The sequence below is a fragment of the Salvia splendens genome, chromosome 19 (assembly GCF_004379255.2).
Source record: "Salvia splendens isolate huo1 chromosome 19, SspV2, whole genome shotgun sequence".
Lineage (NCBI taxonomy): Eukaryota > Viridiplantae > Streptophyta > Magnoliopsida > Lamiales > Lamiaceae > Salvia > Salvia splendens.
This window is the reverse complement of record NC_056050.1, coordinates 23,900,177-23,924,630: the sequence shown is the minus strand read 5'-3', so window position 1 is coordinate 23,924,630 and position 24,454 is coordinate 23,900,177. Positions and strand designations below refer to the sequence as shown.

The following is a 24,454-nucleotide window of genomic DNA, read 5'->3' as shown; positions in this document are numbered from 1 at the left end:
TTCTCCACATGAATCTGTGGTTAATTAGTTAGTCAAACTGCACATGACTAAAAAAATCATGTGGCATGGAGCCATGCAACATAGCATACATGTGCAATTACACTATTATTACTGAAATTGAATAGCTTTTCATGCATATCCATAACTCACTAAATCAAAATATAGTTATTAGAAATGATGCTGATTTAAAGGATACTCCAGGGTCATGGTTTGGTTATTGTGGCTGATTTATGGCTCATATAATTATTTGTGATAACTATATACGAAGTACTGAAGTCAAAAGTGATAATCAAGCCGTGGTTTTTATCTCAACTCAATTGGGAAGATGGAAGTTGCTTCAAACCTTATTCAAAATATTTGGAGTATGTGTGATAGAAATTGGTTTGCGGTACACTTACATCTTGAAACTAATTCGGTTGCAGATTATTTGACAAGATGTTCGGGATACCAGTTTGTATTTGCATGATAACTCAAAAATTGTAGTGCGGAATTTGTTTTTGAGCAATCACTTGGGAATTGCACATATTTAAACCGGATAGACTATTACACATTATTTTAAGGATGTAGTAAAAAAACAAATCTAGAGTTACACGAATTATTATGAGTAAACTAACCACGCCATAGGCCCATAGCTGAGGAAATATCCATAACTGATTTTTACTTACAGTGATGAAAACTAAGTAAACCCATTAGATTTTGCATAAAATGAATGTTAGGAATTAAGACAAAGTTAACAAATACTTTTCCATATAAAATAACGTCACCAATCACGCTTCAAAAAAACAAAGAGAGGCAATTCTCAAAGCAGTAAAACAATCTTTGATCAAAAGCCCCATAGCTTGATTTCTGTCTATTCTTGTACAAAATACAAAAAAACACAAAATAATTATAGATTACAAAAAATTGATCATCATTTGGTGGGAAATAAAATGAAATGTTGCAAATCACAAACAAGCACAAGATGACGGCATTTTGTATGAAGCAAGGAGCATACTTACCTCCATTTTTCCCGGCCGTTTTCCTTCCAATCGATTTGTTTTCTATAAGTTGCTCCTACTCTTTGAGAAGTGATAGAATGTCGGGTTGATAGAGCTTCGCCATCTGACTGGGGAGATGTTTAAAAATCCGCAGCTGTATGATTTTGAATCCAACAAAAAAATCACTAAATGACGACCATGTTTTCTTCACCGGTAACTTGAGAAGCAACCTCTTCCAGTTTCTTCCAAGTTAACTCGCGATGCTCTTTAACTTCTCCAGCTCTTGCTTGCTTATCGTCATGCTGCCTCTGGCATTCTTCAAATAGCTCGGGATCCATCTCTAGGAACATTCTCCTGACATTGGAGCTCAAGCCAACGATTGCCTGGTTCCAGTGGCCTCGTATGTTCTTTTCTAGAGCATCGAATATGATTGGTAAAACAATGTGCCGATTTTCTGCAATCAGACTGACTATGTGCTCATTGTTCCACCAGAAAAGAGCCCGTTCAGCTACCTATCAAATGGAAAATCATGCCAGTTAGTACCGATGTTCAGAGTCATGCCAACCGTACAGAGAAGCAAACAATTCAACAAGATTCAGGGCTGTATCAGTTATTGATAATGCTTATAACGTCTCATGAAAAGAAGCATCCTCAAAGGGAAGATGTCATTAAGGAAGTAGATGGCCAAAACACATGCTTATGAATGTATAAGTGTAAGAGAATTAAATAAAAGCTATTTTCAGAGAATGATATCTCAGCTTTTAATGAAAAGCAATGATTAAAGCAAGCAATCTGACCCTCAACATTGTTATATCATTCATATCTGGCACCCAGCCAGAAAGCATTATGCAGCTTATAGAATAGTATCTGTATGCACTTGTAGAGCTACTAGGGGAGGGAGAGCTTTGATATATATTCAACTCCTCACATTATTTTAGAACTATCCAGAAATTCTAAATTTACCTTCCCCCCACTCAATCATACTCTCTTCTTCATAGACCATATATACCTCAACAAGAAATTCCTATTAGAGCGCAATAAAATTCTAACCAGCAAAAGTAGAAGGGGGGTACTGGCTAATTCTTTTTACTTTCACAGATTGGGACTATATGTCCATAACCTCAAACATAAGCTGAAACTCCAGAATTATAAGCAGCACACAAATTCAATTAGATTTTATAAATGTCCACTTCAATCCAAAGGAAGAGCAAACAACTCCATTACGAGTATCATGATAACTCACTTATCTCATTCAGTTTTGAATTTCTTGTCATAATCATATTAATCAGCCAGCATGTTCCATGAGATTACATCCACCCACATCACTTCTTAAACACTAAAATTTATCCATATTACTAACTTCAGTAGCAACACAATATATATATCAAAGAGAACTAATTGCAAGAACCTTTTTCTAAGTAGATATGTAAAGTAACTAGGAAAAAGCCAGGAAGGATCCATGAAAAACTTCAGACCTGGAAATGTGAGCTAGTGAGGCTTCGTCCAATTTGTCTAAACAGCGGTACCATGCAGCGCTGGAACTCTGCAGACTGAGTCACTTCCAAAATCTCTTCTAGTTCCCCAAGGAAGAGAACCTCCTTGCCACAGTTTGTGACAGGCCAATACTTCAGCACCCCTCTAATGACAGTATCAGCCAACCGGTAATCCTTCTCGACAAACTGTGTTATACAATAGCACAATTGCTGATGGTATGAAGAAATACATTTAGGCTTGTGCAATGGAACAAGTGCCCTTACAAGGAACAGCTTGTGCTCTTCTTTCATTGGCAGTGCAAACCCATTAATTATACTTCCGAGAATCTCCAAAAGCTCACCAATCCCATTGTACCTCTCGGTCTCAAATATGAACCGATAAAAAATGTTGTTTATCGCATTCCGTATAAAGGGTCTATGGACCATAAATTTCCCATATATGCGGTGAAGAATTGTCTTCAAATACTCTCGTTCCCTCATGTCTTCAGAATCAAACAAATCAAGCAATTTCAGTACGAATGAGTGATCAAGATACTTCTTCGCAATCTTCGTGTCTGTTTCTGATGACACCACATACTTTAAAAGCAAATCATACACAAGTTGCAAGTGAGGCCATGAAGGGTCCATGAACATCTCATCTTCCTCGGGATCTCCACCCTCTGAGCCAATATTCTCATGTGCAGCCGGTGGCAAGCACCGGAAAATATTCACAGATATCATCTTGATCAGTTCCTCCTGCATCACCTCATTCATCTTACACGATCCGGACTGCATCAAGTCAACGAGTTCCGCCAGATTTTGCCTCTTGATCTCCTTCTCCCGCACAGACTTCGTCGGATCAGTGAAATCAAACATGAAGCAACATATTTGAAGTTTCCGGATAAACAGATTATGCCGGTCAGACATTGGAACGTCCCGCAACGTTGGCAAAACCTCTACAGTGCCAGGATTCAGCGGAATGTTGGCAAGGCTCACAGGCTGAGGTGTCGCAGAGGCCAGTCGAGATGCATGATTGACCGTCACACTAGAAGCAGACGACGGAGGTATGGGGGCCTCAATCGCTTCAGATTTCAAGGACCTCCTCTGCCCCCTTTTCATTATCTTATTCAACATTGTGATCCTCAACCGAAACAAGAAACAGAAACTGTCTAAAGCACTAAAGCAGCACTACTCCATTCTCCCACCTATACTCAACTTCACATTTTACTTGCTCTTCCAGTAACTTCCATTAGCAAAGCAATGAAAGCAGTTGGTGGTAAAACTCCGGGACCGCAATCTCAAACCGATCAATTACTTAAACTAACAGTTAGTAACAGCATAGAAACGCTTCTGCCGTATAAATCAAGTAGAAAAATATGCTCGCTCCTACTCTCTCCGTGCTCGTGCAAAATCGCAAGCAAAAAATTCAATAGAAACAGAATACTATCCAGATATATACTTGAGAAATTCGAAAATTACAAATCCGCGAACAAAGCCAGTACCCGATCAGCTCCGTCGAACTTAGCAAAGCAGTGTCGCGTAACTGAATCGATGAGTTCGAGAGCAAAACGAAGTAATTCTACTCTCAAAAGCAGCAGAAATCTGGAGGTGGGGAGTAGAAATTGAGAAGAAATCGGTTGGATGTAGATGAAGAAAAGGATACGATTTGAATCAAGCCACCGCCGACGAGGAAATTTAGGGCTTCTTTTTGTTTTTCTTTATCTTAATTATTCAATTATTTATTTATGGTTTCCATTAAATTTGATCTTCTGCGAATGCGCAGCGCAGCCCATGGACAAAATCGTAATTTTCACATTGGTGCATCACATCGGTATATAACAGCCGCTCCTTTTTTGCATTTATTTCCCTTTGCCTTTTTTGTTTTCTCTATTTTCAGATTTCGACAGTATATTTCTACGCAAAAAAGATGAGAAATCCTATGTTTTATGCCCAAATAATCAATAACAATAATCTATGTTATATAAAGAAAGTATACTCTAATGGCAATATTCTTTGGAGAGAGAAGAGGCATACCATACATGAACCAACAAAAGATCAGAACTTAATTCAGAATTAAGCATAAATACATACAAGCGCATATATTCTTTAATCACCAAAAGTGTTTGCGCGGTTAATCACTTAGTCATGACAACACTAAGCCATGTCCAAATTTGATAAGTCTTAAATTTACTTAACTGGTCATAGTTCCATGACATAAAATAGCATGGTTAAAATAGAGGTGTGACATTCCAGTTCTTTCCAGTCATCTAATACCTGTACCAAAATAGAAATGTAATTTGTCAGTTATATAATTCCATAGAAAGAATCTATCTGGCCACTCATAGAAAGATACCAAGTTTTTTATAATCGGAAAAGTACTCAAGAGAGCATAATCAAATGCTAAGATATGCAGAAAAGCACATACTATGATCTTATTTGAGTCGCGTTAAGGTTTTGAGATTACCTCGATACTCTCACCAGCCACCTTTGCCACTTCCACTTCTGCTTCCACTACCCCAGGTGCTGGTTGCAGCTTTACCCCATGGATCAGATGGTTCGACGTCCTTAGTAGAATTAGTGTTTGTGGAGGGAGCTCCCCCCCAGACACCCGTTGCAGGTTTACTCCACGAATCAGATGGTCCTTCACTTTTAGAAGATGCACCAGTTTGCACTCCATCAGTAGTTTCTGGTTTGCTCCAGCCTCCTGAAGAATTACTATTTACTGGGGGAGCTCCCCAGGAGCTTCCTGCTGCTTTCTCCTTCGTATCAGCTGCAGTTGGAGTTCCATCAGTCTTCCAGCCGCTTGTCTCCTTCTTAGCAGGTGGTGTACCCCAGCCGGATGATACTTCCTTAGCTGGAGCACCAACTGATTCCCAGCCACTACCTCCAACACCACTTTGCACAGCATCCTTGCTAGAATCATTAGTCTTGCCCCACCCCCCAGTTTGAGCATTATCTTTTGGTTGGTTCCAGCTCGAACCCCAACTATTTCCACCACTGTTTGAACCCCCACCATCTCCCTGCTTCCAACTGCTAGCATTTCCAGTGCTCTTCCACCCCTCACTGCCATTGTCTGAACCCCCACCGTCTCCCTGCTTCCAACTGCTAGCATTTCCAGAGCTCTTCCACCCCTCACCACCATTGTTTGAACCCCTACCCCAGCTAGAGGATCTGTCCTGATTTGAATTATCTTCTCTGTTATTCCAGTCACCTCTTCCTCTGCCCCTAAAGCCACCCCTTCCCCGGAACCCCTCTCTGTCAGACCCACCTCTACCACCATATCCTCCCCTATCAGATCCTCCACCTCCATACCTGCCTCGGCCACCTCTACCTCCAAAGTCACCACTGTCTGATCCACCTCTCCCTCGGAAACCACCACGGTCGCCTCTCCCACCCCGACCTCTCCAACCTCCACCTCTTCCACCCTCATCTTGATTGTTACGGTCATTAAAGCCACCCCCTGAGTTCCAATTGCCTTTGCTACTCCAAGTACCATCCTGATTCCCACCAGAATCAGATGTACCGTTTTTATTTGACCAGTTGCTTTGACCCCATCCACTAGATGAGCTGTCATTTTTCTTCCATCCACCAGATGAGCTGTCATTTTTCTTCCATCCACCAGATGAACTCTCATTATTCTTCCATCCACCAGATGAACTCTCATTATTCTTTGCAACATTCCATGATCCACTTGACCCATCGTTTCCATTGCCTGCAGAACTCTGATTCCAACCACTATTTTCCTCAGAAGCTTTCTGACTTCCCCAGTTATTTTCATTTGGTTTCCCATCCAAGGAAGTGCCTGCAGCATTCCAGGAAGAATTGTTATTTTCATTTGGCTTCTGTAATTTGTCCCAACTACCGTCACCACTACCAGCTGCACCAATTTGTTCGGTTGTATTGGATGATGCACCCCAACTAGATGAACCACCACTTTTGGAATCTTTTGAAACATTCCAACCACTGGACTTATTATCCCCTTCAGCATTTGTGCTACCCCACCCCTGCCCACTAACATCCTTATTCGCATTAGATCCTTGATTCCATGCTGATCCTTCACCTTTCCCAGACTCATTTGGTTTACCCCATCCATCATTACCCTTACTGCCCTCATCAGGCACAGAATTTCCCCAACCACCTGCTGGGTTGCTGCTCCAACTTGTACTTTTCCCAACATCCTTTGACCCCCCAAATTGACCTTCTTTACTCCAGCTACTTGACTGATCCTGACCAAAAGATCTTCCCCGCCCATAATTTTCCCTTCCTCCTCGACCACCTCCTCGGCCACTCCTTCCCCCAGAACCACGACCTGAATCAAATGTCTTTGGACTTCCCCAGCTCATTTCTTGGCATGCATCCTCTTTCTTGCCCCATGAGGATCCACCATCTTGCTTGCTCCAAGATGGTGTGCCCTCAGATTTTCCCCATGACGACTTATTGTCCTGCTTCGGCCAAGAAGTTCCACCATCAGCAGAAATAGAACTTGGTTTATTCCAACTGTCATTCTGGCAGTTGTCAGTAACATCATCACCCCCCTTTCCAGTAGCCCAGCCTTTACTCTGACTTTCTTGCTTATCAGCAGCTGGCACTGCCCAACCAACTGCATCAACATGAGATGTACCGCCTGCACTACCCCATGCACTTGTTTCTGGTTGATCAAGATCTCCACCGATCTGTTTCCCAGAGGAAACAGCAGTCTGACCCCAGATCGCTTTACTAGCAGAAGCATCACCTCCGCTGTTCCACTTTTCATCAGCTTTGCCCCAAGAATCATCTTTTAATGCTTCACCAGAACTGACTAATTGAGGCTCAACAGCTTTGCCCCAGCCTGTGCCAGTGTTGGTTGCAGCTGCACCCCATGAAGAACTCTGGTTTGGAGTCTCTTTTAATTGCCAAGAAGATTCTTCTGCAACAGATTGAACACAAAAGAACATGAATTAAGAGCATTAATTTCAAGCAATCACATTCTCCTATTATGCACATTCCATTAAATTATGACATAAAGTGAAGGAGGCAACCTTCAGCTAGAACCAGACTCCTGACAGAAAGAAAACTTTAAAAGGCTAACTCAAGAATGTTACCACAAAAATGCTAATTGTGAATGAATTAGTGAACCAGCAGACCTAGCCAACATCTAGGCCAGATTTGTAATGAATCTTTTCTCAATATCCAGAAGCATGAATAAATTCCATTTACTTTATTATTTCATTTGCTTTCCATTGGTATGGTAGATAAAGTATTTGAGCAGGAATAAATTCCATATCTAACATGGTTTTTTTTTGTCATCTAACTCACTTATACGGATTTCTCATGCCTAAAAAATTGAATATCTTAAGTTCCATTGAAGATATGCAGGCCTCTTCCTAAGAGTTTAAGTTAGCATTTCAGAATCTGTGACCAAGTTCCAAAAACAGAAGTTGGCTATGGTATAACATTACAGATACCTTTCTTAGGATCATCTGCAGGATCACTAGAACCAGATTCCTTGGGCATCTGTAAAATTTAGAGCAATATAATTATTCGATAGCAAAAATTAATCGCACTTTGTTTTAAAAATAAAGATGAAATACTCCAACTCACAGAGGCATCAGAGGAAGGAACAGAACACCACGAAGACCTGCTAGGAAATGCCATTGTTATTAGCTTAATGCTAGGAAAAATAACCACCAAGGAACTAAGGATAGGTATAAGTTAGGATATAGAAAAGGAATTAAGGATAGGTATAAGTTGGCTCTTAACCTTTCCATAGATCCGCCTGCATTCCATTTATTGTCCTCTGTTGACAATGGGGCCGCGTCCATCCAGTCTTTAGAACATATAGGTATTTATGCCACAGATGTGACAAAGGTACGAAAGGAAAATGTTATAAGAAAGCAGACAATAGACTATGTGCAAGTCGTACTGCAACAAAAGAAACTTACCTCTTGAACCGTCCTGTCCACCAAGAAAATCAAATGGTTTTACAGACCCAGAATCCTCTCTGTTCAGAAGCAACGCACCAAATTAGGGTAGTTCAATACACGCCAAATACAATAATCGCATAGAGAAACAAAAGAAATCTTTAAAGTTAAAAGGAATCTACAGTACCCCTTTGCAATGGCAGGATTCCTTTCGCGAACTTCAGACAAATGCTCGATTTTCACTGAGATAGAAGACACTATTAGATTGAGGATCAGTGTTACATACATTAATAAGATAATCCAAGTTTTAGCATCATACCAGTAATAATTTTATGCTTAGAATCCAATTTCACTGTGACATCAGACCGACGAACAGCCAACACTCGACAAATATAACCCTTTAAAGGGCCTACACGGATTCGTAATGACTGGCCAACAGAGAACATCCCATTATCATCACGTGCAACTGCATTGATAACAGTGTGAGCACCGGTTGGACCGACAGCATAAAAACTTAAAATTATAATGCATGCTGAGTAAAGTACAGAGATAAGTTTTCAACATACAGTTGCTTTTGTTATCCTTCTCTTGCAAAGATTTATCAGGAGACAGTGGAGATTTTGGGGAAGACATCAAATCTGCAAAACCTGAAGGTTCTGGCTCACCTTCCTGTAACCAAAAGGCTAGTATAAGTGTTGAAGGTAAAGCATTGAGATCATGCTTCAGCACTTTATGCATACAAACCTTTTCATTTGGGTCATCACCAGAAAGATTGACTTTCTCGCATACTTGTGCTTTGATGCATATGTAGCCATTATTCTCCTGTTCACTCTCATCATACAAAAACAGTACCCCTTTATAGATTTTTTTAATAATGCCTTCTCTACCCTGCAATTCATTATGTAACAAGTAAACGTTTACACTACCTCATAAAATACCAACAAAATAGCACTTCAAAATATCTAGTTAGTAAATACTGCTAAACCTTCAATGGACCATCCAAAACACGAACTTCATCATTGACTGTTAAAGTATTTGAGTGCTGATCCAACACGCTGAATAATTTTCTGTCAAATGATGCAATTTTCAGCTCACTTTGTTTAACATTGACAACTAGTGGTCCTTCTGAACCTTCTTTTATAACCTGAAACGTAAAGGTGGGCAATAAGAAGGTGCAGAAGAGGCTGAAAGCACAGATACAGAAGACAAAGACAAGAGACTTGATAGACAAAAGGTTAAGAATTATGCAGAGCGAAAACCTTGACAGTATCATCTTTCTGTGTTTCAATTACAACACCAAAATCCTTCCGACTGCCAAAACAATTGAGTGCAAAGCATGTCAAAGGAGGCACCAGTTAAATCCATCACATTGCATGATAGTAGTCAGAGATGTACCCAAAAAATACAAGGTCGTGCAATTCAAAATCATTTTCGGCATTGGCACTAGAGGATCCCTCTGCTTTTCCACCCCCTTTCCCTTTGTCAGGCTTAATACGCTTGACTTCCTTCTTTTTCTTCTCACCAAAAAGTTGGGTAAGCCACTGTACGTCAGTAGATTCATCCTTCTTTGCTGGCTCAAACTTCAAGAGCTCATCTTCAGTTGGCACTATACCCCAAAAACTCAATGAGTCCATTGCTATCTTTTTGTACAGATAGCCATCCTTCAGCATCATCCCATCAAGAATTTCAAACGTCATGTTAGCATCGCGGTCTCGCCGAATATTAATAAGAGGACGGAACTCCCTGGAGGATACGATAAAAAACAAGTCTAAGAAACCAGGAGAAAGATTGAAGATACTTAATATATAAAGAATTGGTACTCAGTAACCTACTCAAGCTCGCTAGGGGTAATCAGCCTCTGTGCAGGGACGGCTGTTCTTTTAGAAGGAATTCCTCCACCCTACGGAACATATTAAACACATGAGAAAATACTCACTGTCGATAACACACAGCTCAACTACTCAAGTGCGTAGTTCTTCCACAAATACTGTATGACATACTGAAACAAGGAATGGGAAAATTGCACCAAAAAGGAAGGAGAATTGCCTTAACTATCATTTAGAAAACAACCACACCAAAAGAAAGAAAAGTAAATTTTTCATAGATTACAAGGAAAATACAATCAAAGGGAACACAAGAAACTGAAATGAGGAAAGTGAAATCTAATTCAGATATTAGGTGCATTACATATCTGCATACTGTATACACATATAAATAAGCATCTACGTATATATGTGTGTGTGTGTGTTTGTATGTGTGTCAAGATGTGAGAGATGAGTAACACCTCAGTGCATATAAAATTTAGCTTAAAAAAAGACTTACAAATTTTTCAGCCAATGCTTTTAGATCTATCCTTGGTATCAGTTGCACACTGACTTTCTTCCGTTCATCATTCACCGCAACAACCTACAAGCGGGATGGGTGACATTGCAAAAAATAGCGTAACTTAAAACTTAAAAGATAGCAATATAAACATATAATAGATAGATACTAGATAATAACCAAGAAAGCTTAAAGAGTCAATATGGGAAATATTATACCTTTGCCAGATCACCTTTGTATCTCCCGCTCTTCACACGGGCCCACATGTCTTTTGTTATTGCACTAGACTTGCTTCTAACTGTTAATAGCCGCGAGATTTCGTTAATCGGAACAGCTGTGACTTTACTTAAATATATGGTGGAAAGACCTTTGCATGCCTGTAGTTTTAAGAAGTGTGTCAGATATATAAGTAAATCCGTGCATATTAAGACATAATAGTCATTAAGAGTGCATGCATGGCTGACAAATGCTACACTGAACTGATGTAGATAGAAAGCAAGCAAACAAAAAAACATCTCCCCATGCCAACCCAGCCAATAGGATGGAAACAATTGTAGAAAAGAGCAAGAAGAAACCTCATATATATCTTGCTGCTTGTCAGCTTCCACAATAATAAAACCCTTTACATGATCGAGTGCACATGCAGATACTATCTGCAGCTTATTTTGCAATTGTGTCATGTCCGCAAACTTTTCCATAAGACAGACTGCTGAGTGTCTCTCTCGTCCAACCTAGGCAGAAAAGGAAGCAAAAAAAAGTAAATATAAAAGACACAAACACTAATAAGCTTGTAAATATTATAGTATAATGCAACAGCAAACATGACAGCATCTACCATGCATTTGACTTTCCATATTGTTGGATCCTTGGAAGATGGCACATAAATGCTTTCAACGGTATTTTGCTTATCATAACCATCTTCTGCATAAGTAACAAAACTACTTCCAGGTTTGTATCTCTCTTCCATCATCCGATCGTACTCTTCTTCGCTCATCACTTCTTCTTTAACTTCAGAATGGTAAGATGCGTTCCCGGGATCATTGTTCACTTTAAACTTAGATCCAGATACATCCTCAAATGTTTCTGTTTCGTGATTTAAGAAAAAAACATTTAAATGAAAAGAGAAGCATTCATCCTTAAGGATGTGTACGCATACAGAGCTATACAAGTTGGTGCTACCTACAATATCAGGTCGCAAATACACATCTACATCTCAAACTGATCAATATACAGTAGAACCACATTCACAATGAAATAGAAGTCATTCAAAACTAACATGCATAAAGATTAGCACAGCTAAAATTCAATTTCAGCTCAAAAGAACCAAAAATCCATTTCTCTTCAGGTAAAAAATCTGAACAATTTCAAATTCAAAATTAAACCTAGAAATCACCTTTAATTTCATCACCCACGTTCCACAGCCCAATCATAAAATGAAACACAAAAACCCTAAAAGGACGCCACACTAAGAAACCCACATTTCCGTCGATTCTCCTAAATAGCACAAAATCAGACGAATACAAGCAAATGCAGCACTGAAGGGACAATCAATAAACAGAAATACATATCTAATCTCATTTTCGAGGGATCAATTACCACTGTCGTAGCCGGAATCGTCGCTGAAAGCTTCGCTGGAGTCTTCGCTGGAATCTTCCCCTTTGTCGTCCCGGTAGGCGGAGATATCGATGTACTGAGCCACGCCGGGATACTTCCGTTTCCGCCCGGTCTTGTCATCGTCGGCTGTCCACTTCCTCTTCCCCTTTCCGTCGGAATCAGTTGCCTTCTCCTTGCCTTTAGCTGAAACCATCTGCGTGTCTAGACAGAGAATTGAGTGTGTGAGAGCGATAAACGAAAAGGCTCTAAACAAATTTTATGGGGCGAATGATTCGGGTCGGGCCTGATCCGTTGATGGGATTCAAAATATTTGGGCCCAATAACTCTCAACCTATACTCCTACTTTACAATAGTACTTCACACTTTATGAGTGCTACTTTTAACTTTATTAAACTTACTAGTAATACTTTTTCCATTTCATGACTAATTTTAAATAATGAACCATGTGTATTTCATCTATAATTAGATTTTGATAGTGAACCATAGTATTTATTATAGAAGATGATGCGCACTTCATTTTAAAAACAAACAATCTCGCAATTTAATTTTAAAAGGATAATCCTATGATAATGAGTCATAACAATCGAACGGCACTTACGTAGTACTCCCTCCGTCCACAAAAATAATCGAACGGCACTAGTTTTAATGAAAAATTGGTAAAGATGAGATATAAGGGGGAAAATGGATATAGAATGGAATAGAGGAGAAAAGGTGGATAAAGTGTGAGATAGAAACTTTTCATATTTAGAAATGAGACTATTTTTTTGTAAGCATCCCAAAATGACAAAATGAGACTATTTTTTCGTGGACGGAAGTATATAATTCTGTAACAAAATAGGTAATGTAAAAGAGAAGAGAAAAAATAGTTAAAGTAAGAGAGATATGAAGGAAAAATGGGTGATTTCCATGCATATTAAAATCATTCAATAATAAGATATCTATAACACAATATATTCGAAAAAACATGATTTACAATCATTCAATAATAAGATATCTATAACACAATATATACGAAAAAACATGATTTACAAAAACTTAGTGGAATGAGTCTAAATCAAAATAGAAAGAGAGTAAATCGTCTTACTAGATTTCCTAAAAATTGACAAATTCATGTAAGTTATTGTCACGTATTTTTCATTTTTCAGTGTAAACATTGCACGTGAAGTGGCGATTTGTCTACTGCGCACAGAGATAAAAATTGCGAGTTGTCACCACATAATAAAATGAAACTAGTGTGGACATCATATACTCGACCTATGTCAGTGTAAAATTTGCTAAATAAAAAATAAAAGCAACCTTATTTAAGTTAGGTGGATCAATCTATTAAGATTTATAAACTTGATAGAAGTTAAGAAAAATGCATATTATTCGTTGTTATATGACATGAATTTTTATTTTCACTTTTATTACTATTATGTTTCTTCAATCTAATAGTGTACATACTATCTTGACTAGTAGTTTGTTGTACCTAAGGCATGCTTGTTTGTATAGTAGTAATACCAAGAAAAATGGCCTTATCCATACTTTTTCCACACATTTTATTGATTGATTAACATATCTCAAACTTGAGCTAGTTATTGTGACCCATTTATTTTTTTGTTTGTAATTCTGATATTGTCAATTTTTTTTTGATAAATCTAAAAAAGCTCGAGCCGGCCAGCAGCGAGCAAAGGTTCAAGACAAGCGGCCCAATGCCAACCCGCAAAAACTAAAAACAGAATAGTACAACGACACCTCAGTTAAACACCAACAGACAGGCTAAACATACGACACCCAAAGAGCCAAAGAAACAGCAAGAGCAACAACACAAACCTTGTAACAATCTTCACTCCAAAACATGAAGTTTTGCACTTGATCGATCGACATTTGTGTTGTGAGGGAGGTATGGACAACCACTTATCTTCCATAACGTAAGTTGCCAAAATGATCTTCTATTTTCGGCCTCCCAGTCTGGCTCAAACTTTTGGAAAATCATTTTATTCCGTAAGTTCCAGATCGACCAAGATATGGTATAAAACATAGAGATCCACGTCTTTTTATCATCCTTTTGGAAATAAGTGCCCAACCAAGAGAGGAAACACGCCATCGGATCCTTAGGTAGGCATGTGGATATGTTCCTGATACGATCATATCTATCATATCTCTTAGGATCTTCTAATTATTTAGTTTTCCCTTATTCACCATATCTTTCACATATTTGTTTAGATATTTGTTTCTTGTTCATTAAGTTAGAGTAGTAGTATTCTAGTATTATAAATAGGAGAGCTTGTTATCATTCTAATCATTCAATGAATATATTATTTTCCACAAACTTGTCTTGAGTAACAAGAATATCATATTTCGTTTCCAAATTGTTGTTCATCGGAGAACGTCCGAAAATCAGCAATTCGTGAGCTTTCCTTCGAGCACGTCGAAGGTTCGATCACCTTATCTCTCCGAGAAGTTAGCCATCCGGCCTCGTTACGGAGAACGTCCGTAAAAACTGGTGCTTTCATCCCGTACTCATGACGTCAACATACCATGGCCCATCTACGTCGGAACGGCCGACGAGGGAAGCGACGCTGGCACTGCATATAGGCCCGCCGCGTCGTCCCGACCAATCGGGGAAGGCTTCGGTCGACCCAATCACATTAGGGTTTGATAAATTAAATGCACGCCTCGACAGTATGGATCGACGGGTGGACAAATTGGAGTCGCGTATGAACGCGAACAACCGACGACTGGGGAAGCTTCGACCTCCACAACGGCCTGATCCGGAACCACCTTACGGTCTTCCTGATCGTGGCGGCGCTGATTGGGACAAGCAGCATCGACGTTACACCCAGCCTACGTACCGGCGGCCACAACACCACCAGTCGGATAGGTACCCACCGCCGCCTACGTATCAGCAGACTAGACGCCGGTCGTACCACCTCCACCAAACTCGTTATCAAGTGCCCGAACACTATCAACCCTTCGACTATGGACCGCCACCCACGTACAGGGGGTTCCCGCTTCATCAATTTCTACAGCTGCATAACCAACCTTCTCGCCACCCACCCTGTTGGGACCTGCCGAGCGCTCGGGTGCCGATAGGTAACCTGGATTATGAAGAGAGCGCATCTGTATATTACCCTGATTATGATTGTGACTCTGATGGATATGATGAGGACGATGATGTCCACCGAGACCCATCTAGAAACTCACAACTAACTGTCAGTGTTGTCCCGCCGCCACCACCACAACGCTCGTCATCTTGCTTGAGCATGACAAGCCACTGCCGTTCAGCAGCGTCACTGCCCGTGCCCGCTGTAGCTGCTGTCCCATCTTCGAATCTGCCCCCAACAGTCCCGTCTTGCAGCCCCGACGACGACAGCGGAGAGGAGAGCGGATTGATAGATGTACTACCTCCACCAGCTATGATCTCTCCGCCGTGCAGCCCCTATATCAGTGGAGAGGAAGAAGCATTGTTAGATGGCGACGAGGAGGTTGATTCCATGGAGGAAGTGAAGAAGGTCGTCGCATCTCTCGACGCTGCTCGAATGACATCTCCCGATGTTGAGAATTGTTTTAGTGAAAATGGTGGTGCTTATCTATGTGCATTAGTTGGAAATAAAGTTGCACCGTCCTTTCCAATACATTTGAAGGAGATTGCCTTTATCTATGGGGATTTGCATGTTATGGATGCTACACGTCTAAATCCTCGATCAACATCGCTCGACACCGATGCGAGGTTGATCCCTCCGCGCAATGACACGTCATGTTTGGGCATTCTTGGAAGCGCGGACAAGCTTTTCGTTTTGGCATGGAATTTTGCCGACAACATTGGGTCTCCTTTGTTGATTTTTGACAAAGGTGAAGAAGGGGGACGTTCAGCTGTTCGATATGGGTTTGATCCAGGAGGAGACGCCTCGCCAAAGCGTTTGCTTTCAACTCTCGTCGTTGCTTTATGGTTTCCACCTTGAGGACAAGGTGGATTTCAACCGTGGGGGAGTTGATACGATCATATCTATCATATCTCTTAGGATCTTCTAATTATTTAGTTTTCCCTTATTCACCATATCTTTCACATATTTGTTTAGATATTTGTTTCTTGTTCATTAAGTTAGAGTAGTAGTATTCTAGTATTATAAATAGGAGAGCTTGTTATCATTCTAATCATTCAATGAATATATTATTTTTCACAAATTTGTCTTGAGTAACAAGAATATCATATTTCGTTTCCAAATTGTTGTTCATCGGAGAACGTCCGAAAATCAGCAATTCGTGAGCTTTCCTTCGAGCACGTCGAAGGTTCGATCACCTTATCTCTCCGAGAAGTTAGCCATCCGGCCTCGTTACGGAGAACGTCCGTAACAGTTCCATCTATCACAACAGTAGTACCACAATTGGCTTGAAAATCTGCAGCTGAAAATGATATGCTCCAAAGATTCCGGCTCCTCATTGCAAAGATGCATCGATCATCCTCAATTCCTACTATACCACGTCTGAACAGTCTCTCCTTGGTGTTGAGCTTTCCTTGCAATACGAACCAAACATGCAGTTGAACTCTTGGTGGCACGAGATTTCTCCACGCGAGGCATCCTAGAGAAGTTCTAGGGTCCACATCATTCAAATTGTGATCGACCTGCAAGACAAAGTTAGAAATAGAGAAAACAAAAGAGTTTGTGAAACGACCACACTCTCTCATCTCTCGTGTTTTCTCTCAGCTCGATTCTATTCACGGCAAGGTATAGGTTCCGAAGGAGCTCATCTTCCCAGATAAAGAGTTTTCTTCTCCACTTCAAGTGCCATTCCCATTTTCCTTCTTCCCATGTTCCCATATCAACAATAAGCTTATCCTTTTGGTTGGACAACGAGAAAAGCCTTGGAAAGAGGTTCTTCAAAGTGTTTAATCCTATTTTCGATTCTATTGTCGATAATCCTAAACTAGTTTAATCACGTATTTGTGGACAATCATGAAGAATGAGAGTTTAGAATCTACCATAGACAGTCTATTCCCCCAACCCACGCATTATTTTCCCATCAGCTTGCCAATTTTTCTGAGTTCATCACGACTGAACAAATTGATATCCTTGAGATATTATTATAACGCATATTTGCTTGGGATCAAGTTAGAATTCATAAGTATTTTTTTTTGTATTCCATAGTGATGTCCTAACATTCCAATCTCCATCCTCTAATTCCTTTGCGTATATATTTTTTGTCATCTCTGACCATTTACACAAAACTCAAACCCATTTTTCAGTACATGTCACATCAAACAATAATTTTACTCCAACCATTTACACCAAACTCAAACCCAAAAGATTATTACATATACTTTTACTTTTTATACTTTTTCAATTTTATCTACATATTTATTTAAATTACACATTAACCCCATGACACTTTATCAATAATTTATACTCCAAATTTCATACTCCCTTCATTCCACGGTAATGACGACGTTTCTTTTCATTTACATTTAATTTATTCACTTGTATATTACATACTTCCTCTGTCCCATGCTACTCGCACTTTTCACTTTGACTGCATAAATTTGAACATGAGTAATTAGTGTAATTAAATTAAAATTTTAAGTGCAATAAGGCAACACTTGATAAAGGAAACACGAACTAATTCTAATATCTTAATTAAATACCATAAATTTTTTTTATCTAAAATAGAAATAGTGCAAATAGTTCGGGACAGTCCGAAAATGAAATGTGCAGGTAGCATGAGACGGAGGGATTATTATATTATATATAGTACAATTTTACAAATTATACAAAAAATAATTAAGGCTGATAATTTATATAAAATATACATAATAAAATGAATTTTAACTAATTAGTTATATCGCCCAAAACCTAAAGGAGATCTTTAATTAATTCATTTATGTATACCTATAATTAAAAATTTATAAGCCCATTTACAGATACAAATAACAAATAGGTGTACTAAATTAAACCCTATAACAACGTGAGACTTCGTCTTCTTCATCTCTTTTTTTCGTTTTTCTTTCTATGCGTCAGCAAATTTCTTCCTTCACTGTTCCGCTAAATTCTCCATAAATATGGTAACTCTCTTTGCTTTATTCGAAAATAGACGAACAAGAAATGATTAAATTGAAAATATCATAAATTGGAAAAGTGAATTTGCGATTGCTACAGTGCTACTCCATCTTTGAAGTAGCATTGTTTAAAAACACAAAAAAAGGACCATTTGGGATGGGTTTTGGGGTATGATTAGAGGTGTTTTTCATTGCAAAATTGCATTTTGGGTATTGTTGGAGATGCACTTAGCCCCAAAATGTTAGCTTCATATTTTCAATTTTGAAAGAATCTATTTAGCTAATCTGGTCCTAATATATGAATTATGATTTGAATAATTGATTTCTTAGTATGAGACTACTCAAGTCTCGAACAACATTTTTTTTACCCTCAAATGTAATATATTATTCAATCAAATTCGTTAGGACTACATTGCCAATAAAAATTGGAATGCAATTCAACCAATACTTGCTATAAGCTATAGAACCCGATGCCCGAGCAAGCGTGTGAGCAACCTGATTCCCTGATCGACTTACAAACCTCGTAGAGGATCCAGGTACCTCTTTCAAAAGCTGACGACAATCTTCTACCATTGCCCCAAAGATGAATAATGAATTCATCCTTCTGTACCCATGTCACCGCGAGAACTACCGTTTGGGCCTCCTTGTCAAACTCCATCTCCTTCCATCCCTCTCGAACAACATAAATTAATGTAATGCATAACAGTAGTTGGATAACATTTCTCGTTACTTACTAAATACAGTAAAAATGAACTAATAATAAAATAATTGGGCTTAGTGTGGGAAGCCCAATATTTTTTCAACCCATCGGCCCATACATTACACATCATTCCAATTTCTAGAGTTCTCTTCATTTTTAGGGCCTCTTTGGTTGGAAGTGAAATTCAGGTTTTTTCTTCCCCTCCCTTTGAGCTCCGGCGAAATTCAATAACATATCGCCCCGTCACACATTCTCACTCCCCGATTAACGCCGCCGTTTTTGGAGGTTATCGCTCTCAGCAAATATGGCGACCGTTATGCAGAAAATCAAGGACATCGAAGATGAGGTGATTAAAATAATCAGTGCATTAGAAGTTATTTAGAACTGCTGTTGTTTTTGTTCAGCCTCGATTTTGATTGATTGGTTGTTTTAAGATGTTCGATGTCTTGAGTTTTGTTATTAATTTTATTTTTATTGTTAAAACAGTATAGTATTTGGCACTCCAAGTGCAAAATGGATTATTTTGGGAATGGTTCGGAAAAATTGATGTAAAAGATTTCTCATTTACTCATATTTTTAGCTGACTGGGTGATTATTAGTCTCACAAACCCATGTAGCAGTTGGAGTGAATAATGTTTGATTTTTTTGAGTGAATGATATTTTATTAGTGTTGGTTCGCAAGTAATACTGAGTGGTTAAGGAGTGTTAATTGTTTTTATATGACCTGTTGCAGATGGCAAGAACTCAGAAGAACAAAGCCACTGCTCATCATCTTGGCCTGTTGAAGGTAAGCTCCATCATATTTGTTTGTTTTCTATCTTTCTCTTGGCATTTGAGACTTTGGTGTCTGTTTAGTTAGGAACTTGCCAATTGAGTTCTGTGAATGTTTGGTCTGTTTTCAGGCAAAGCTAGCGAAGCTTCGAAGAGAAATTCTCACACCAACCTCAAAGGGAGGTGGTGGCGCTGGAGAAGGTTTTGATGTTACAAAAAGTGGTGATTCAAGAGTTGGTCTTGTGGGCTTCCCTTCAGTTGGGAAATCAACACTCTTGAACAAGTTAACTGGCACCTTTTCAGAGGTTCAAATCAACACTATCTTTAAATTAATGATGGTTTTGTTGTATTTTAGTTGATGATGTAGATCTATTAGCTAGTGAACCATGACTAATGGCATTATGGATATACTACTTGAAAGTTAGAATTACATCATCCTTACTATAAAGATGTACATACACAATATACTCAGTATATTTGTCCAATCAATAGAAATACACCTGGAAATGGAGGTTGCTAAAGCTCTTATGAGTTTCCTTAACCAATTTTTTTAACTGGAATTTTGCAGGTTGCTTCATATGAATTTACTACTTTAACTTGCATTCCTGGTGTAATCACATACCGAGGAGCCAAAATTCAGGTATTATGATGACAGTGACTAAGGTATTTTGGTTACCTTGTAAACTCAGAAACATGGAATTTTTCTTTGTACAAATAGAATAACAACGTTATTTGACCTTTCAGCATGCTGTTACTCTCATGAGGATTATGCCATAGTAAATTTTTTTTTTGCATGTAGTTCACAAATGTAAGTATTCTACAATTTGCAGAGGAACTTAACTACCAAACTGGATATTTGTAAGCAGAGACACCTGCCCTTGGGATTAAGTTCTCATATTTGCTATTATCTTTTTTGCATTCGGTAACATGATTTATTAGTAAAGAAAAATTACCTGGTTATTAAACACTACTTCCTCTTCTAGAATAGAAAAAAACTTGTTTAACATTGAGCTGCTATATCTAGCAACAAACTGGTGCCTGGTTCTAAAGATCAAATTTTGGTTGTGTGTGTGTGTGTTGTTCAAATTAAATTGAACTTATGGAAGTTAATATCTTGTTCGGTTGTCATATAAAAAGAATAATATAGCAGTATCCACTTGTCCTCTGCCTTTGATTATGATCTTTGACGTTGATCGAACACGGTGCTGTTATCTGATGTGTAAACCAGTTTTATATTTATTTATTGTTATGAGAAATATATGTAACTCAAAATTTCATGAGCAAGGTTAATAAGATGAAACTTTTGTGCTCTAATTACCTCTGCTTTTGCTGCTGCAGAATTGCTTTTGAATGTCTCAAAATAGCTATCTGAGTTTGAATCTTCTAATAGTCTAACCTATTGTTTTCATGTCTCTGACAGCTCCTAGATCTTCCTGGTATTATTGAGGGTGCCAAAGATGGAAAGGGTAGAGGAAGGCAGGTAATATTCAACTCATCTTATGAGAAGTTGATATTTTTGGTGTTTATTAGTATCTCTCTTTGTGGTTTCATGCAATTCCTTGAAGTTGGGCATCTGATATGCTGATAAAAATGCATCTTATCTTCCACCCTCCTATTCCTTTTGCGGTTTAACTTAGAATACCCTGTGTTAGCTATGTAAGCTGTATTACTGTACTTTCCTCCTAATACACTGGGATATTCTTCATGCTGCTAGAGAAGTAAGAAGGCCACTGAGTGATGATGTGAATCTGAAGTAAATACAGCTCAAGAAACTAACACAACACAATTTCTTAGTGTTTCATTATTTGTGTGTTCCCTGATGCTAATAGGTATGTAGACCATTCAGATATTATGTTTTTCATGGAAAGCCTATTCCTTCCAATTTTCTATAGTGCTTGGACAGTTAAATGTTCCTCTTTGATTCTTTTCTACAATGCTTTGCTGTCTAAGATGGTGTATTCATGTACATGGTCTTGATGCTTATTCTTTAATTAATGTTCGAATCTGGTCTCTTGGTCGCTTAAATCAGGTTATCAGTACCGCCCGGACATGTAACTGCATCCTCATTGTCTTGGATGCAATAAAACCAATTACTCATAAACGCCTAATAGAGAAGGAGCTTGAGGGATTTGGCATAAGGTAACATGTATTGACCTACTTCATTTTTCACAGAGGTGTCTATTACCACTATATAACCTACAGCATAGCATACTGTATGAAGCTATTCATTGAGTGCTAGTCATAAGACATGTGTGACATATAACATGCTATCTTGTTCAGGATGTAGAATAATGTTACAGTAAATTTATAATGAGTGCAATACTTTTATCTTCTTCGCCCTCCCTTGACAGTTACACACTTCTGTTTCCTGTTATCTGCTAACAGATTAAACAAGGAGCCACCAAATCTCTCTTTCCGGAGGAAAGATAAAGGTGGGATCAATCTTACATCCACAGTTACCAACACAAACCTTGACCTCGACACCGTGAAGGCAATTTGTGGAGAATATCGGATACACAATGCTGATATCAGTCTCCGATATGATGCAACAGCAGATGATCTCATAGATGTCATTGAAGGAAGTAGGGTATACATGCCTTGCATCTATGTTGTGAACAAAATTGATCAGATTACACTTGAAGAGCTGGAGATTTTGGACAAACTTCCACATTATTGCCCAATCAGGTACTTACCCATCAAATCTTTGTCAGTCTTGTACTTATTCAGTTATGGAAGGATTTTTGGGCTTAAGTCCCGAATGTTTTTAAGTAGATCTAGATCATCTTCACGTTATGACAAGTCTGCTAACTATCAGACCTTTATTCATGTGATGTGGAAATGAATTGCTACAGTGCTCATTTGGAATGGAACCTTGATGGCCTTTTAGAAAAAGTATGGGAGTATCTCAATTTAACTCGCATATACACAAAGCCCAAGGGGATGAATCCTGATTATGACGATCCTGTAATATTGTCATCAAAGAAAAGGACAGTTGAGGACTTTTGTACTAGAATCCACAAGGACATGCTGAAGCAATATAAATAGTAAGTTTCCAACTCTCAGCTACCTCGGTGATTTAGAGTTGGGGGAGGGTCCATCAGCAACAATGTCGATTGTTAACATGTCTTTGCCCATTCATGGAATTTTCTAGTGTTAACATTCTCGAACTTTTCCGATATTATGTTATAAATAAATAAATACTCATTGAGTTTGTTTACTAAATGCAGTGCCTTGGTTTGGGGTTCAAGCGCGAAACACAAGCCCCAGAGGGTGGGAAAGGTAAGTTCTATGAACTTTGAAATGTTCGACTCTCCTTCATCAATACAGTTTGCTGATAACTTTACCGGATGATTCATATATGACCACTTTATCTAAACAGGAGCACGAACTGGAAGATGAGGATGTTGTGCAAATCATCAAAAAGGTTTAATCTCCGAACTTAATCAAGTCAAGTTACTACCTGTTCCTGCATTGAATGTCGAGTGTTTCTTTAGTTGCATAGCAAGTAGAACCAGATGATAGATGGTATGATCTGTGTAATCTTATTTGTGTCCGACAATAGATTTTGGGTGTGCTCCGAGATATAACCATAGAAATTTTGCTATTATTGTCTGAAAATGTTGCTAGTTTGAGTTTTTTTACCTTCTATTCCTGTGTCTTGAAGACGATCTATCCTTGTATCAGTAGGGGGGGGGGGGTCATGTGAAATTTACAGATGCTGATTTATCTTATTTTTTCGTGCATTTTTGGTTTAGTTCAATGCTACCTCAACTGGCATGAGGTATCTACCCGGCTCATTGAACGTTTGCATATGACCTGATCATGTATTCCCATAGTTGAATATTTGCTCATGTGTTGCAAAGCCAAACTAAAGAGAAACAACTCATAGTCAGGTGTAGATTCGTAGATTAAACAACCAATTGGAATTATGAACTCTCTCAACTGGAATCATCAGCTTTCTAGAAACATATTCTGAATTCAGGAGTTGTAGACATGGTTCAACCTCTTCAATTATCTAATTTTCATACATACAAATACAACTCTTGCCACTAAAAAAGGGTTTTCTTGCCTTATGGTTTCCGATTCATCAAATAGTATTGGACAGCTTTGAGATTACAGCCAATTTATGGTGCATTCACATCCAACAAGTGACGGTGACCATCACCGGGTAATACTTGGAGCCAAGACCTCCCAATATGTGCAATACCTGATCCTTCTCCAACCAGCCAAGCCTAGCAAATCACAACATGATTTGATCTTGTGCAAGTAGTCCCTCATAGACAGTACTGACCCCTTCTTGAGATTTTGCAGCTGTAGTTTATACTGCATCACTCTGGCATTCGACTGGCTCGTGAAGTTAGTCTCCCACCACCAAGGTCATGGTGCTATCTGAGAGAGAAGATTGCAACCATTGCAGCTACGACGGTTGGGTGTCACTTCCTTTGCTTCCATTGCACATTTCATACTCCTTAACCCGATAAAATTCCAGCTTGATTAACCCGCACCTGATTAGCCTGTAACCGAGTAGGGTTGGCCATTGACATACTCATAAGCTAGCATGCAAAATGAGAGAGCACACATTGATTAGTGCTCTTCAGTTTCAAAATAAATTTGAAAGTGTATCCTAAAGGGCAAGCCTCTCCAACCATCACGTTTATATATTA

General features: G+C 38.9%; 3 protein-coding genes across 3 annotated transcripts; 1 reads left to right on the top strand and 2 right to left on the bottom strand.

Moving 5' to 3' along the window:
* Window positions 1–730: 730 nt before the first annotated feature.
* On the bottom strand, window positions 731–4,369 carry LOC121779641 (serine/threonine protein phosphatase 2A 57 kDa regulatory subunit B' beta isoform-like). Its single transcript, XM_042176999.1, has 2 exons — window positions 2,453–4,369; window positions 731–1,489 (listed from the first exon to the last, which is right to left on the bottom strand). The coding sequence occupies exons 1-2, from the start codon at window positions 3,581–3,583 to the stop codon at window positions 1,163–1,165; spliced, it is 1,458 nt and encodes a 485-aa protein (XP_042032933.1). The 5' UTR covers window positions 3,584–4,369; the 3' UTR covers window positions 731–1,162.
* Window positions 4,370–4,489: 120 nt separating this feature from the next.
* On the bottom strand, window positions 4,490–12,509 carry LOC121779639 (protein RNA-directed DNA methylation 3-like). The gene is made up of 19 exons (XM_042176996.1): window positions 12,268–12,509; window positions 11,507–11,754; window positions 11,247–11,402; window positions 10,890–11,048; window positions 10,672–10,755; window positions 10,182–10,249; window positions 9,745–10,092; window positions 9,609–9,660; window positions 9,335–9,493; window positions 9,094–9,237; window positions 8,916–9,018; window positions 8,669–8,815; window positions 8,537–8,591; window positions 8,371–8,429; window positions 8,189–8,255; window positions 8,030–8,066; window positions 7,894–7,942; window positions 4,914–7,355; window positions 4,490–4,723 (listed from the first exon to the last, which is right to left on the bottom strand). Exons 1-18 carry the CDS (start codon window positions 12,476–12,478, stop codon window positions 4,924–4,926), a joined length of 4,578 nt encoding a protein of 1,525 aa, XP_042032930.1. The 5' UTR covers window positions 12,479–12,509; the 3' UTR covers window positions 4,490–4,723; window positions 4,914–4,923.
* Window positions 12,510–19,195: 6,686 nt separating this feature from the next.
* On the top strand, window positions 19,196–23,438 carry LOC121779985 (developmentally-regulated G-protein 3). Its single transcript, XM_042177488.1, has 10 exons — window positions 19,196–19,365; window positions 19,753–19,806; window positions 19,922–20,095; window positions 20,359–20,430; window positions 21,211–21,270; window positions 21,820–21,929; window positions 22,176–22,475; window positions 22,643–22,834; window positions 23,018–23,069; window positions 23,170–23,438. The coding sequence occupies exons 1-10, from the start codon at window positions 19,324–19,326 to the stop codon at window positions 23,218–23,220; spliced, it is 1,107 nt and encodes a 368-aa protein (XP_042033422.1). The 5' UTR covers window positions 19,196–19,323; the 3' UTR covers window positions 23,221–23,438.
* The last annotated feature ends 1,016 nt before the right edge of the window (window positions 23,439–24,454 follow it).